The sequence below is a fragment of the Rattus norvegicus genome, chromosome 14, assembly GCF_036323735.1.
Source record: "Rattus norvegicus strain BN/NHsdMcwi chromosome 14, GRCr8, whole genome shotgun sequence".
Lineage (NCBI taxonomy): Eukaryota > Metazoa > Chordata > Mammalia > Rodentia > Muridae > Rattus > Rattus norvegicus.
The window spans coordinates 2,531,051-2,543,568 of NC_086032.1; the positions used below are offsets into that span (position 1 = coordinate 2,531,051).

The following is a 12,518-nucleotide window of genomic DNA, read 5'->3' on the forward strand; positions in this document are numbered from 1 at the left end:
AAGGATGGCATTTAATTAGTCCTCTCTTAAGGTTCAGAGGTTCAGTCCATTATCATCAAGGCAGGAGCGTGGCATTGTCCAGGCAGACGTGGGGCTGGAGGAGCTGAGCTTTCTACATTTTCATCTGAAGTTTGCTAAAATCATGGCTTCTAGGAAGCTAGGACAAGGGTCTTAAAGGCCATGCCCACAGTGTCACACATACTCTAACAAGGCCACACCTCCAAATAATGTCACTCTCTGGGCCAAGTTTATACAAACCATCGCAGCAATCATTCTCTAATTAGACTTGCATCCCACTCTCTGAAATGGAACCCATGCCTAACTTGAGACTAGACAAGCCATGGGCTTAGGAGAAAACCATACGTTACGGGGAAATGACAATAAAGTGGTTCCTAATGATACTCTGCTATTCACATAGAGCAGTGCCTCACTCAGCCATTGTTAGAGAGGCTTCCCTGTATGGTAGATGGAACTACCACAGAGACCCACAACAGCACAGTGTGAGGAGAGCGAGAGACTCGGGAACAATCAGTGCTAAGTGGGATGTCTTCATCAAAGCCCTCTCCTCAGGGTTCCGGGAGCTCTGTGGATGAGGAGGCAGCAAAATTGTAAGACTCAGAGGTGATGGGTGACTGCAGGAAACTGTCCTCCAGTGACAACAGGACTGACACGGATGGACTCACAGACTATGCTATACAGTCTATATAGGTTCAAGCCTGAGGGGGTCCTAGCGCTGAGAGGGGAGTAGACACAGGTCCCACCCCTACCCAAGAAATGAGCTGCAAGTGACATCTGCTTGCAAAGGAAAAATTAGTGTTCTCCAATGAAGTCTTGCTGGGCATATTAACCACCCTCGGGTGGGGGGGGGGTCAAGACCCAGCAGCAGGTGGACAGCGCAAAATGACCTTACCTTTTTATCTGATATCGCTTTGTTTGGGCTTTTGTCCCTGGTCCTTTGCTTGCATATTATGGTTCTGATTTTGTATTTTATCATTTTGTGTGTGTGTGTGTGTGTGTGTGTGTGTTTGAGTGTGTGTGTGTGTGTGTGCTTGAGTGTGTGTGTGTGCGTGTGTGTGTTTGAGTGTGTGTTTCTTGTGCTTTCTCTTTGTTATCTATTTATATTCTGGTTGGTTTCTTGTTTTCCAGTGAGAGAGAAAGAAGAGGTAGAGTTATGTGGGTGGGAGCATCTGGGAGGAGCTGGCGACAAGAAAACTGTGATCAGAATGTATTGTATAAAATTTTTAATTAAAAAGTAGAAATAGGCACAATAAAATAGCTATCACTTTAATTCTGGCTGTTTCATAAAAGCAATACCATCTTCTTATTCTCTGTCCCTGTCCCTGTCCCTGTCTCTCTCTTGGTTCTTCTCGATCGAGGTCTGGCTGTGACCAGAAGCTGAATCCTGCCATGTGAGCCAGGCTGGCCTCGAGTCATCAGCAGTGCCTCTTTCTCTACCTCTGCCCCCAGTATTGGGATTACAGCAGCTGTGCACTGCCCTGTCTGCACACACTTTGAGTTTGTACTTTAGATAATATCACAGCATTGCCTTAATCAGGTTATATTTCAAATGTTCAAAGGTTTAAAATTTAAAAAGACACACGGCTTAGACATGAATGCAGTTTGAGAAATGGCAAAACATTCCATAGGCTGCAATTTCCCCTAATTAGGCAAATATTTATTGCTATCCCCTACACATTTCTAGAAATGTCTGACTCATTCCTATAGAAGCTTGCATACACAATATTTACTATTACTTTGTTTAAAATTTAACACCTTTCAAATCATAGCTAATACACTTTAAAACAAAAGGCAGTGTGGAGTTTAAACATGGGACCAGCAGAGAACCTGACACACCGTGATGCACATGGAAACCAGATATTACTTGTTAGAAGCTGTGAGAATTCTGACAGTAGACATATATCTCTTGGAAAAGTAGAAAACTCATCCAGGCACGATGACACATTTCTGGAGTCCAGCACTTGAGAGCTGAGGGCAGGAGAATCCAGAGATCAAGGCCAGCCCAGGTTACACTGTTGAGTTCACCAAAGCCAGCATGAGTATATGAGACCCTGTCTCAAACAAGGACACAAACAAACAAACCAACAAACAGGTTCAGACAAACAACAAAAGTTAAAAACTCAACAAAACCTGTTTTATATACTTTTATATATTCTTCATTCTCTCAATCAGATGATCCCTTTTAGACTTACTTAGATCAAGACTATAATACATCACTGACAGTCCTCTTTAGAATGAATAAAATCTATTCACTTTTAGAGGTCAAAATTATAAAACTTTTTATAAATTATGTCATTAAAAGAACATTTCTTAAAAATGTAAATGAAAAATATTCTGGTGTTAAGTAATCACTTTACCACACATACTGTAAACATTTTTACCTTTCATTTAAAGTTGAGAGTTAATTTACAAACTGAGTTTTAATCAAAGTTATTTTCAAACATTGTCATAATGTCACTTTGAAGAGTCATGTCAATGGTACCCGCCATCTGTAGGAAAGAGAAGATTCTTAGTTTAAGATCTGTGACTTTATTACAGTTCTATGCAAATAGTTAAACATTTGAAAAAGTTTCATGCAAAATATAAATTACTTCATGACCTTATCTACAATTTTAATTAAAAATATAGGTGGTTCCTTTAAATATATTATCCATGGGATAAAATGCCTGAAGGAAGTGGATATGAAGTTCAATCCTGCAACTAAGAAGAGCCCTCCCTTAGGGAGTGTTAGTGAGGCTGCAGGCTGAAGCTGGCAATAAAGGCAAACGCTCTGGGAAGGCAGAGGGGGCAGGGCTGCCGGTTCAAGGCCAGCCTGGCTACATAGGGAAGCCCTGTCTTGAAAAACAAAAACAAAACAAAACAAAAACCACCCCTCCTCCAAAAAAAAAAAAAAAACCTATGAGAGAGAGACAGACAGACAGACAGACAGACGAGGGTACGCTACCTCGCTTGTTCCTGTAATCTAGGAGGCACTAGGCACTAACACAGTAAATTGCTTTAACCAGGTTGGAATGAGCTCAGTGATTAAGGGTGTGCACTGCCCAGACAAAAGACCTGAGTTCAATTCTCAGCACCCATCTCAGATAGGTCACAATTGCCTATAACTCTAACCAGGCAGATTGACTCATCTGGACTCTGTGGGCATGCATACATACATGTACACGAGGCACACACATGTACACACATGTAAACACACATGTACACACATGTAAACATATGCACACACATAAGTAAATAAATATTTTTAAAGTTTAAAGTAATCCTGTGTGAGAGAACTATAACATGTAAATGTACACGCTTTGGGCTTTCATTGATTCCGGCACTAACTAATCAATTCTACCCAGTGTGCTCTCCGTGAACACGCTCAGACTGCAGGACAGCACTAGGGACAGTGCTCATTTCCATATTAATGCTCTTTAAGAAATGAGCCAAGGTGAGGAAACACACGTCAATCACCAGAAGCGAGGCCACCATATTCTTAGGCTTGTTTGTCATGCAATGCTGGAATTCACTGAGAGAAGGCTTTAGTATAGATTTTAGCATGAGCCTTGTATGAGGGAATGAGAGACACGTGAGGGGCAGTGGGGATGCTGTAGTGAGCGCACAATGCTTCCAACCATAGTCTCCAAGGTTCTCCATTGAAAGTAATGGCAAATGTGAAAATTTAAAAGGGCTCCACCCACTCCGCACAGAACAGTCATAGGTCAATGAGTTGGCTGGCTTCTTGGAAGTGAGCTGGCATTTTCATTGGCTGTGTAGGAAGACTATAGGGCTGATGAAGAAAGACTGACATGATGCAGACTTTGGGGTGCTGTTAAATGTCCTGAAGAGTTTAGGATATCGGCAATGCTATCAGGCCAAACTGGGTTATTAAGGGACACTAGACTCTAGAAAGAGTACTAGAGGGTGACTAAAGTCAGGCCTTTGAGAATCTCAACAAGAGGACTCAAGGATTTAATATAAAAATCCCCACTTACCTTTCCAAAAGAAAAGGATCCCTGCAGGCTTAGATTTTTTAAAGCAGACTTTTAATAAGGGTTCTTAAACATTTGGACCCCACCCCCTTTCAAGCCCACCATCCAAAGGAAGAGAAGAAAGATGGTAAACAGGACAAGGGGATGTGGACCTGTTTAGAAATAGTTTTGTGAGGTGATTTTAATCTTCATTTGTTAGAATACCAACAGTCTAGTTTAGTAACACCAGGATACCAAACACAAATCAACAGCAGTGGCATGACCCAGCAGAAACAGCCAGGTCTCCACCTAATCAGCACGGGTCAGTGGGGACAACCAAAACCACCTGGGACACTAGTTCTTTGCCATGTCCCTCTCGGTGAAGAAAAGATCAGTAAAGACTCCAGACAAACAAGTAAATAAGGCTAGCTTTGCAAGCACCTAATCACTGTCTATTGATCCTGCTTAAACCCTCTCATCGTGTTTCCTCCCATGGGTCTTGCCTCAGCAAAACACCATGTAAGTCTGCCTCAACAAGATACCACATGTGTCTCCATCACATGACACAACCCAAAACTTTCACTTCCAATCCCACAAATATTTGCAAACAGACAATAGAACATGTCTACCATGGTAGAAGTTCTAGCAAAGCAGTGTTCTACAATAAACTCTGGACAGAGAACGTGGGTCAGCTCTAGAGGGCATTCGTAACAGGTGTAAAAGTCTGGCTTGGTCCAAAGCACTACAAACAGTAAAACAACCTCTCTGCGCGAGGCCAAGGCCTCTTATCCCAGTATTCAAGAAGCTGAGGCAGGAGCATGGGGAGTTCCGGGTGAATTTAGGCTACAAAGCTAAGGTCCTATCTGAGAGGAAAGGAAGGAGAGAGCAAGCAGGTAGAATTTCATTTGTTGTTTTCTAGGAAGTTAACATGCAATCAATGCCACAGCTAAGAAGAAACATTGAAACAGAGGTATGCAAAATTACAGTGTTAACTCCAAGACTCCATCAATAGATCCTTCAGACAAATTCATAACGAAACTTCAGAGTGAAATCATAGTGGATCAAATGAACTCGGGATCTACAGAACACTCCGTCCAGTAGCAATAGAAAGCATGCTCTATTTTGTACCTGATCATTTAACTGACTTTTCCAAACCAGATCACATTTTAGGCCACAAAGAAAGTTTTAACAAATACCAAACCACTGGAAAAATCTCTTATGTTCAATCAGATCATAATGGACTAAAAGTAAAAGTGAGTACTAAAGAGAAACCACACAAATGCATGGAAACTGAACCATTACTTTCAAATGATCAGTGAGTCAAGAGAAAATCAAGAACGAGAAGAAAATGAACAGACCTGCAGAGCACACAGAACACTTCAAGACTTAAGCACAGAACACGACTGCTCAGGACTGTGGCTTCATCGGTGCTCAGCAAGTGTGTGCTTTACTCACTGAGTCGTGTCTCTAGCCCCACACTATGGATTAAGGAACTCAGGTTTCTAGTGATGTGTTGGTGCTGACTGTGCTGTTGAAGTCTGTCTCCTCTGGGCATGGCGGCTACCTTTTAAAATCAGAGGAGCAGCATCAGACACATGGGACGGACCTCACAAGATTGGGCATTTCCTTTCTCATGGAAGGGGAGAAGGCTCAAAGGTAAATGAGACGCTTCCCCTCCCTGGGGATACAGAAGAGGTTAACTGTTGGAGATGAGAATGACTCCAGTGTACAAATGCCAAAAAGCTGCCATCTTCCTATACATGACCCCTTCCTCATCCACACTTGCTCCCGTGAACAACTCCAGTTACACTCTTGGGGGCATCACCAAGATTTGCCTGGAATGTTGTTTTTAGATGGGAGGAAACATTTGACGCAGGTAGGACCGTGACGCACCAGGTGCAGCTGCACTGGGCCTGAGAGCGACAGCCTCTGAGGCTGAATCTCCTGAGCCCTGCTGTGGAGGTGAGATGTATGCTGTGTGCTGTCACCATGAGAACACTGACCAGGAAGGCATGCCCGCCTGACGTGATCTGAGGTTTCTGAGGGCAGTAACAGTAAACGGTGGATTCCCCATTTACACGCCAGTTGCTTCCTTCATGTGCTCAATGTTTGTTAATTTACTCTGTCACAGGAAATTGCTATTCTCTTTTTACAATGAGCAACTTAAGTTATAGGAAAATTAAATAAATTGCCAGGGGCATAGTCTAGTAAACATCAGCCTAGTGGTCCCGTAGTGGTCTGCATTACGGTGAGCCTGCTCGTTTTGACTATGAAACCTGTACTTTAAGCTCTTATTTCAGAACCTATCCAGACCAAAGAGGTGCCACCACTGTCCCTGGAAAGCACTCTGAAATGAAGGGTGAAGCGTCCTTTCTCTTCTCAGGCTTAGTGGGCTACCATGTACTCACTGCTTCTCTTCTCCTACGCTCTTGCTCTTTCTCCCTCGCCAAATTCCGGTCTTTGAGAAGCCAGAGCTTGCTTATGTCTTGAGTTTCCGATGGGGACGGCAGCTGCTGCTGTTCACTCTGCTCTTCTCCGTGAGACCTGCCTTGCACTTTATTTGATGAAGATTCTGGAGTGAATCCGCTTCCAAACTCCCTTAAAGAAATAGAATGGCTCAGTAGGTTTCAAGCTCATTGCAATTTTTACTATAAAGACATCATTAAACAACAACAGAAAGCCATGTCCTGGGTCCCAGCTGTCAGCGCATCCTTCTTGCCTTCCCTTTCTTCCTTCTCTCTCTCCTCCTTTCTCGACAGGACCTTATGTGGCCCTATATAGCTAAGGATGACCTTGAACTTCTGATCTTCCTGCCTTCCCCTTGTTGGGATTATCGTCCCGTACCACCACACTGGGGACCAAATCTAGGGCCCTGGACACATTAGGTGAACACTACACTAACTGAGCTACTACATCTCAAACCCCTCAACTCTCCTTCTGAACGACAGGTTTTGCATGGGGTAATCCACATTAACAACAAAAAGGGAAGGATTAGAACACTGTGGCCCTGCACACAGCACAGCATTGTCCTCCTGCAGTGGAATGGGAAATCTTGGAAGACAGTTCTGGGAAATGAGGTCATTACCATTTGGTAACATTTACATTTTATTAGCTTGATTCATTACTATTTCTGTCTTCTACTAGATAGATAATCATTTGGAGAAATGTTAGTTAGATGCCCCTTTTGTAATGACAATTTGTTGTGTGTTCCACTAGACCACTGAACCACAGTGACAGACAGATTGCCAATGCATTGCTTTGCTCCCAGGCCTCACAGACGCCAGTGAAGTCACAGACCTCTGGCTCTCTTGAGACACTTTCGGGTCCTTTGCGCTGTGTTCCAGGTGTTTGCGAATCTGCTCCTGTGTCCGAGCCTTCACTTCTTTCTCTATCGCAGCTTTTCTAAACTGGTTGAAAAGCTCGTCTGAAGATTTCAGCACACTTGATGCTTTCACTGGCTTCCCAAGACTTTTCCAAGAGTCTGCATTCTTAATCTTTATATCCTAAATGACAAATATTGACTCAGTCTATGTTAGATCTCAATCAGACTATGGAAGGAAAACAGTATCTTCTGAGTTGGTGATAGAGCAGGCTAAGGTTGCAAAAGCTTTCATGGGCTTTAACTTTAGTTGGGGAAAACAGGTCTCTAAGCTTCATTGATCTAAGATCAAACTAAAATAACAAGGCTACAAACGGCTTCAGTGTACTTCACTTCTGCATGCTAACAGGGTGACCTGCTACATGTTTGCCCAGACAACTATCTTAAGAAGCAGCGACGCTGAGGCATTGCTCTGCGTCCTTCCAAGGAGGAGGGAGATGCTGTGTATTCCCAGTCTAAGCATTAGCCTCTAAGGCCTGGAACAGGACCTCAGTTACAGTGTCCCAGACATCTGGAAGGCATGAGCTGCCAGTGTGCTCTGACTGGAAGGGACTCCTCTGCAGACTAAAAGACTGTTGGATGACACAGCTACACACACAGGCAAGACTGACACAGCAGCTTGGAGTACACAAGCCAAAGTCCAGCTTAGGAAACAGTGTTTTCAAGTTAGTGTTTAACGGAACTCATGTTAAACCTCAGGTCCTCTCAGCTTGAGGCCGCCCGCCCGCCCGCCCGCCCGCCCGCCCGCGGTACTTTTACCTTCTGCACAGGAGCATGGCATTGCAGCTCCAGCACTGTGTGGCTCTCAGCAGAGGCGTGCACCACAGGGGGCCCGTGCAGTACTCGCTTGCAATCACCTGGAAGCACATACTCTTTAGAGGAATAACACAGATACTTCAGGGTACTTATCTGGACTTTAATTGTCCTTTTCCTTCCATGTCAGACATCATAAAAATAAAATAGCCAGATATAGTGGCACACGCCTGTGATCCCAACAGTCAAGAGGCTGAGGCAGGAGGGCCATAAGTTCAAGGCCTGCATGCACTACTTATAAGATCCTGATTAAGAAAAAAGGAAAGAAAAACAAAATAAGGAGACACACATACATGTATGTCTATGTACATATATATGTATATATATGGAATAAGTAAAAGAACTAAGTCTCAATACATCTTTATTATGTATCTGTTGGGTTATATTATAAAAGTAAACATTTCTCACTTGAAGGGATCTTTGTTTTGTTGGTGTTGTTTTTACTGTTTTTTTTGGCGGGGGGGGGGGCTATAAAAGGCTGACCTGCTATGATGTTTGGCTGGCCTGCTCTCATGATATGGGGCTCTCTGGCTTGCACACTGGTTTCAGCTCCAGAGGTGGGTCTGGACTAGGCTAAGGCAGTCATACAAGTTCTGTTTCCCCGTGGTAAGCCAATGAACGGCCTCCAGGGAGGTAGCACATGACACGATCTCAGCTCTACAGCCAATGTGAAAATGAAAATACAGAGCCCAGGGCAATGCTCACGAACTACTACCTGGTGCTGTGACTGTTACAGAGGTGGCCAGCACTTTCTCACTAAATCTAAGGTCTGCTCCACAGGAGGAATTCTTATCTTGCAGTGTAGCCTTGGTTAAAAGTTCATGGCTAGGGATACCAAAGACCATAGAGGGGAACCTACTGATACTTTGTTAAATGGTCAAAATGTCTTCTCATTATATATGTTTATGTGCATAGATATGTGCTCTTAACCTTGGTCAGGAAACTTTTTGTAGTGGACAGCAATGCAGAACGACAGATAACTCGTCAAAGGGCCAAGAATACATGACTCTGAGTGCTCAGCTCTAAATGGGACACATGCCAATTTCCCTCTCAGGGAGCACCACAGAAGAGGTAGTGACAGGAATGGGGAGGAGCATAGTGAAGGGCTATCTTCTAGACATGACACAGATGTTGCATTCATGAGCTCACAGTGGTTATCTGAACAAGACCTGCACAAGATCAAGCTGGTCAGCATTTCAGCAGGGAGAATAGGAGCTCACAAGGGCCTGCCCCTAGCTGAGGAGGAGCTCACAAGGCCCCACCCCTAGCTGAGGAAGAGCTCACAAGACCCCATCCCTAACTGAGGAGGAGCTCACAAGGCCCCACCCCTAGCTGAGGAAGAGCTCATAAGGCCCCACCCTTAGCTGAGGAGGAGCTCACAAGGCCCCGCCCCCAGCTGAGGAAGAGCTCACAAGGTCCCGCCCCCAGCTGAGGAGGAGTTCACAAGCCCCACCCCCTAGCTGAGGAGGAGCTCACAAGCCCCACCCCTAGCTGAGGAGGAGCTCACAAGGCCCCGCCCCTAGCTGAATTGGTAGCTGCTGGTATAGAGTCTTTGGCTACTGATGGTTCCCCAGGCTGTAGTGGAGCCTCCACATCAGTGTGCATCCCACAGCAATCAGCACGGACTGGACTCCATCGATTTGGGTTTTAATAGAAGAGGAGGATATGAAATTGGGAAGAGACATGCAGGGAGAGGTTCAGATGGAGTTGTAGGGGATGTGACAGGACACACAAAATACAATAATCCCATTTGAATTCTCGCAAATTTTGATTGGTTGAATAAAAGTATAGAGGAGAAAAAGCAAAATTAGCTGACTCTAGCTCATAAAATTCTAGATCTTCTGAATCTGTGGAGACGTGTATTTAAGCTTCTACCTCCCCTCAGTCCCTTAACTAAATCATGTTTGTCTTCAAGCTGAGGTTTGATGAGAGCTAGAAACAGAGAGAACACAGAGAGAGTGTGACATTGTCAGTGGAGGAGGCATGGGTTAAAGAACAGATCTTACATTTAGATCCTGGACAGTCTAACACACGCCACTTCATAAGTCCCTGGATGCCCAACACATGTGCACTTCTTAAGCTCACATGGACTGGGAAAGGAAAGTGTGCAGAACTACATCCCTTCTGAGCTGCCGCCGGACTCAGGCAGGAGCAGAGTGTATGTGGAAAGTAGAAAAATTCTAGAATGATTCTCCACTTGTTGACAAATGGTAACAGTGTCGTTATCACTAAATAAAAAGGAGAAGATTAAAATCTAAGTTGAGAGGCTGCAGAGATGGCCCAGCTGTTAAAGCATTGGGATTGGGGCTCAGTTCCCATCGCCCACACAGTGAGGTACAACTCTAACTCCAGTTCCAGGGGATATGACCCTGTCTTCCAGCCTTGGTGAGCATCAGGCATGTACATGGTGCATAGACAAACATGCAGACGGACACACATATGACATAAGAGTTAAAATAGTAATAAAGCCCTTTTTAAAATCTGGGGGTTGAAAAGTGGAAATTTTGTTTTTACATGGTTTGCAATGGTTATTTGATGTTTAAATAAAGATGCTTACTAGTGCTGTATAAGCATACCTGGGGCCAGAAACATTTGACTTATGCAAATAACAGAACAAAACAAAGATTTCCTATTTTTTTTTTTTTCGGAGCTGGGGACTGAACCCAGGGCCTTGTCCTTGCTAGGCAAGCGCTCTACCACTGAGCTAAATCCCCAACCCCCAAAGATTTCCTAGACGCAATCTATGGCAGGCTGTCTCTCGGCTTTTCTGTCTCGTGCTATCTAGAGAATCACACGTGGGCAAGCAGGGTGGCTGTGGTCAGCACGCCGCTTTGAGGGGAAGATCAGGACATGTTCAGGAAGCTTGGGTGGGAAGCTCTGTAGTTAAAGAGAAAGAGAAGCAGCCAGCCCGGGGGCAGTGACTTACACCTCTTTCCCCAGCACTTGGGATGCCGAGGTAGGCGGATTATGAGTTTGAGAATAATGAGGATAAATAATAATAATAATACATAAATAATTGAGAATAAATACCACAACCCTGTCTCAAAAGGAAACAAAAGTTAAGGCTATCTATCAGAACATTATCTAAAGGCAGTCATACCAAAAGGTAACTGTAGGAAACATTCAGAGAGGTGGGAAAATCAAGAGAACAGGGTCACTGAAACCGAGGATGGCAGTGTTGTGGGTCCAACCGGGAGCAACACTGTCACAAGAGTGACCATGTGACACATCAAGTGTCACGACTCTCCTTCCTCCGGAAGCCTCACCTCTGTTCCTGTGTGCTTCCCTTCTGTGAGCTCATGCTGACCCTCCTACCATAACCAACACAGCACAAGTGCCCCGTGGGGCACTGCTCAGCTTGCCCCACAAGTGTCCTTCAACCTTTTATGTTTTCTTTCTCCTGAGCACTCACTGCAACATCTCACTGTCTCCCCTTCTGCTCTCCAAGATCCACCCCAGCCTCCATTTCCAGGTGGTTTAACTGCCCCAAGCAGTCTTTGCTCAGAGCTCCATCTGCTTTCTACTAGCTGTGTTCTCTCCCGAGACAGCACTGCAGCTGCTAGGGGCTTTGGGATTGCCCTTGGCGACTGGTTCGCATTTCCTTCTACATTCCTGTTGACCAAACCAGAGCTTCAGTCATGCTGAGGCCTTCCATCTGGGCTGCTCAGGCCAAGTGCACACAGGGAAGCCTTGTCTGCAGTGCCCAGCTCAGAGGCCCACAGCAGGTACCCTTTCTGAAGGCTTAGGCATGAGGTTTGCCTTGCCATGGCCAGGGTTAAGTGGGACTCTGCAACGCTGCTCCACCCTCTCCTCCTTTTCAAGGGTGATGTCGTTCTCACCACTCTAGACAGCAGCAATGCCTTCCTACTCAGCACAGTTTTACTAATCTGCCTTCAAACATCCAAATCTTTTGAATTGAAATGATAACTCTCTTGGCTGCTTTAAAAAGCTTCATGTTTGTGTTAATGAGCAGTTATTTCCCATTGGCCTCACTGAGGCATCTACCAGGCTCCATACTACGGAGTTTGTAGAACTCTGGGTGCTACAAGCCTGCATAAGCTTGGAAAAGCAGTGCTCCTGTTGTCAGTTTAGGCCGTATGTTTTTCCTTGCCAAGGCCTCTCCAGATCTCTGAGATAGCTCTCTCCTCCCTGCAGCTGGCTGCTGTGGCTAGCTGGGGCTCACCCTCACAAACCCAGGCTCTATGATTTAGCACTCTCACTACTGAGGCCCAGGTCAGGGAACCAGCTGGGGACAGACTCAGACCACTGGCTGGTGCCCAGCCGGCAACAGCATAGATTGTTTTTAATATTACATGCTACTCCTTCCTTCCTTCCTTCCTTCCTTCCTTCCTTCC

At 45.0% G+C, this 12,518-nt stretch overlaps 1 protein-coding gene across 19 annotated transcripts in view; it reads right to left on the bottom strand.

Moving 5' to 3' along the window:
- Positions 1-1,224: 1,224 nt before the first annotated feature.
- Brdt (bromodomain testis associated) overlaps positions 1,225-12,518 on the bottom strand; it is a 58,506-nt gene continuing 47,212 nt past the window's right edge. For 6 of the 19 annotated variants that reach the window (XM_063273029.1, XM_063273028.1, XM_063273023.1 and 3 more), the window contains 4 exons: positions 8,110-8,222; positions 7,269-7,474; positions 6,380-6,569; positions 1,227-2,507 (listed from right to left, as the gene is read on the bottom strand). In XM_063273029.1, coding sequence (XP_063129099.1) covers positions 2,439-2,507; positions 6,380-6,569; positions 7,269-7,474; positions 8,110-8,222 — 578 coding nt within the window. In that variant the 3' untranslated portion in view covers positions 1,227-2,438. Of the gene's footprint in view, positions 2,508-6,379; positions 6,570-7,268; positions 7,475-8,109; positions 8,223-12,518 lie in introns of all 19 variants that reach the window. The other 13 variants (XM_063273033.1, XM_063273030.1, XM_063273027.1 and 10 more) reach the window with 8 other exon arrangements.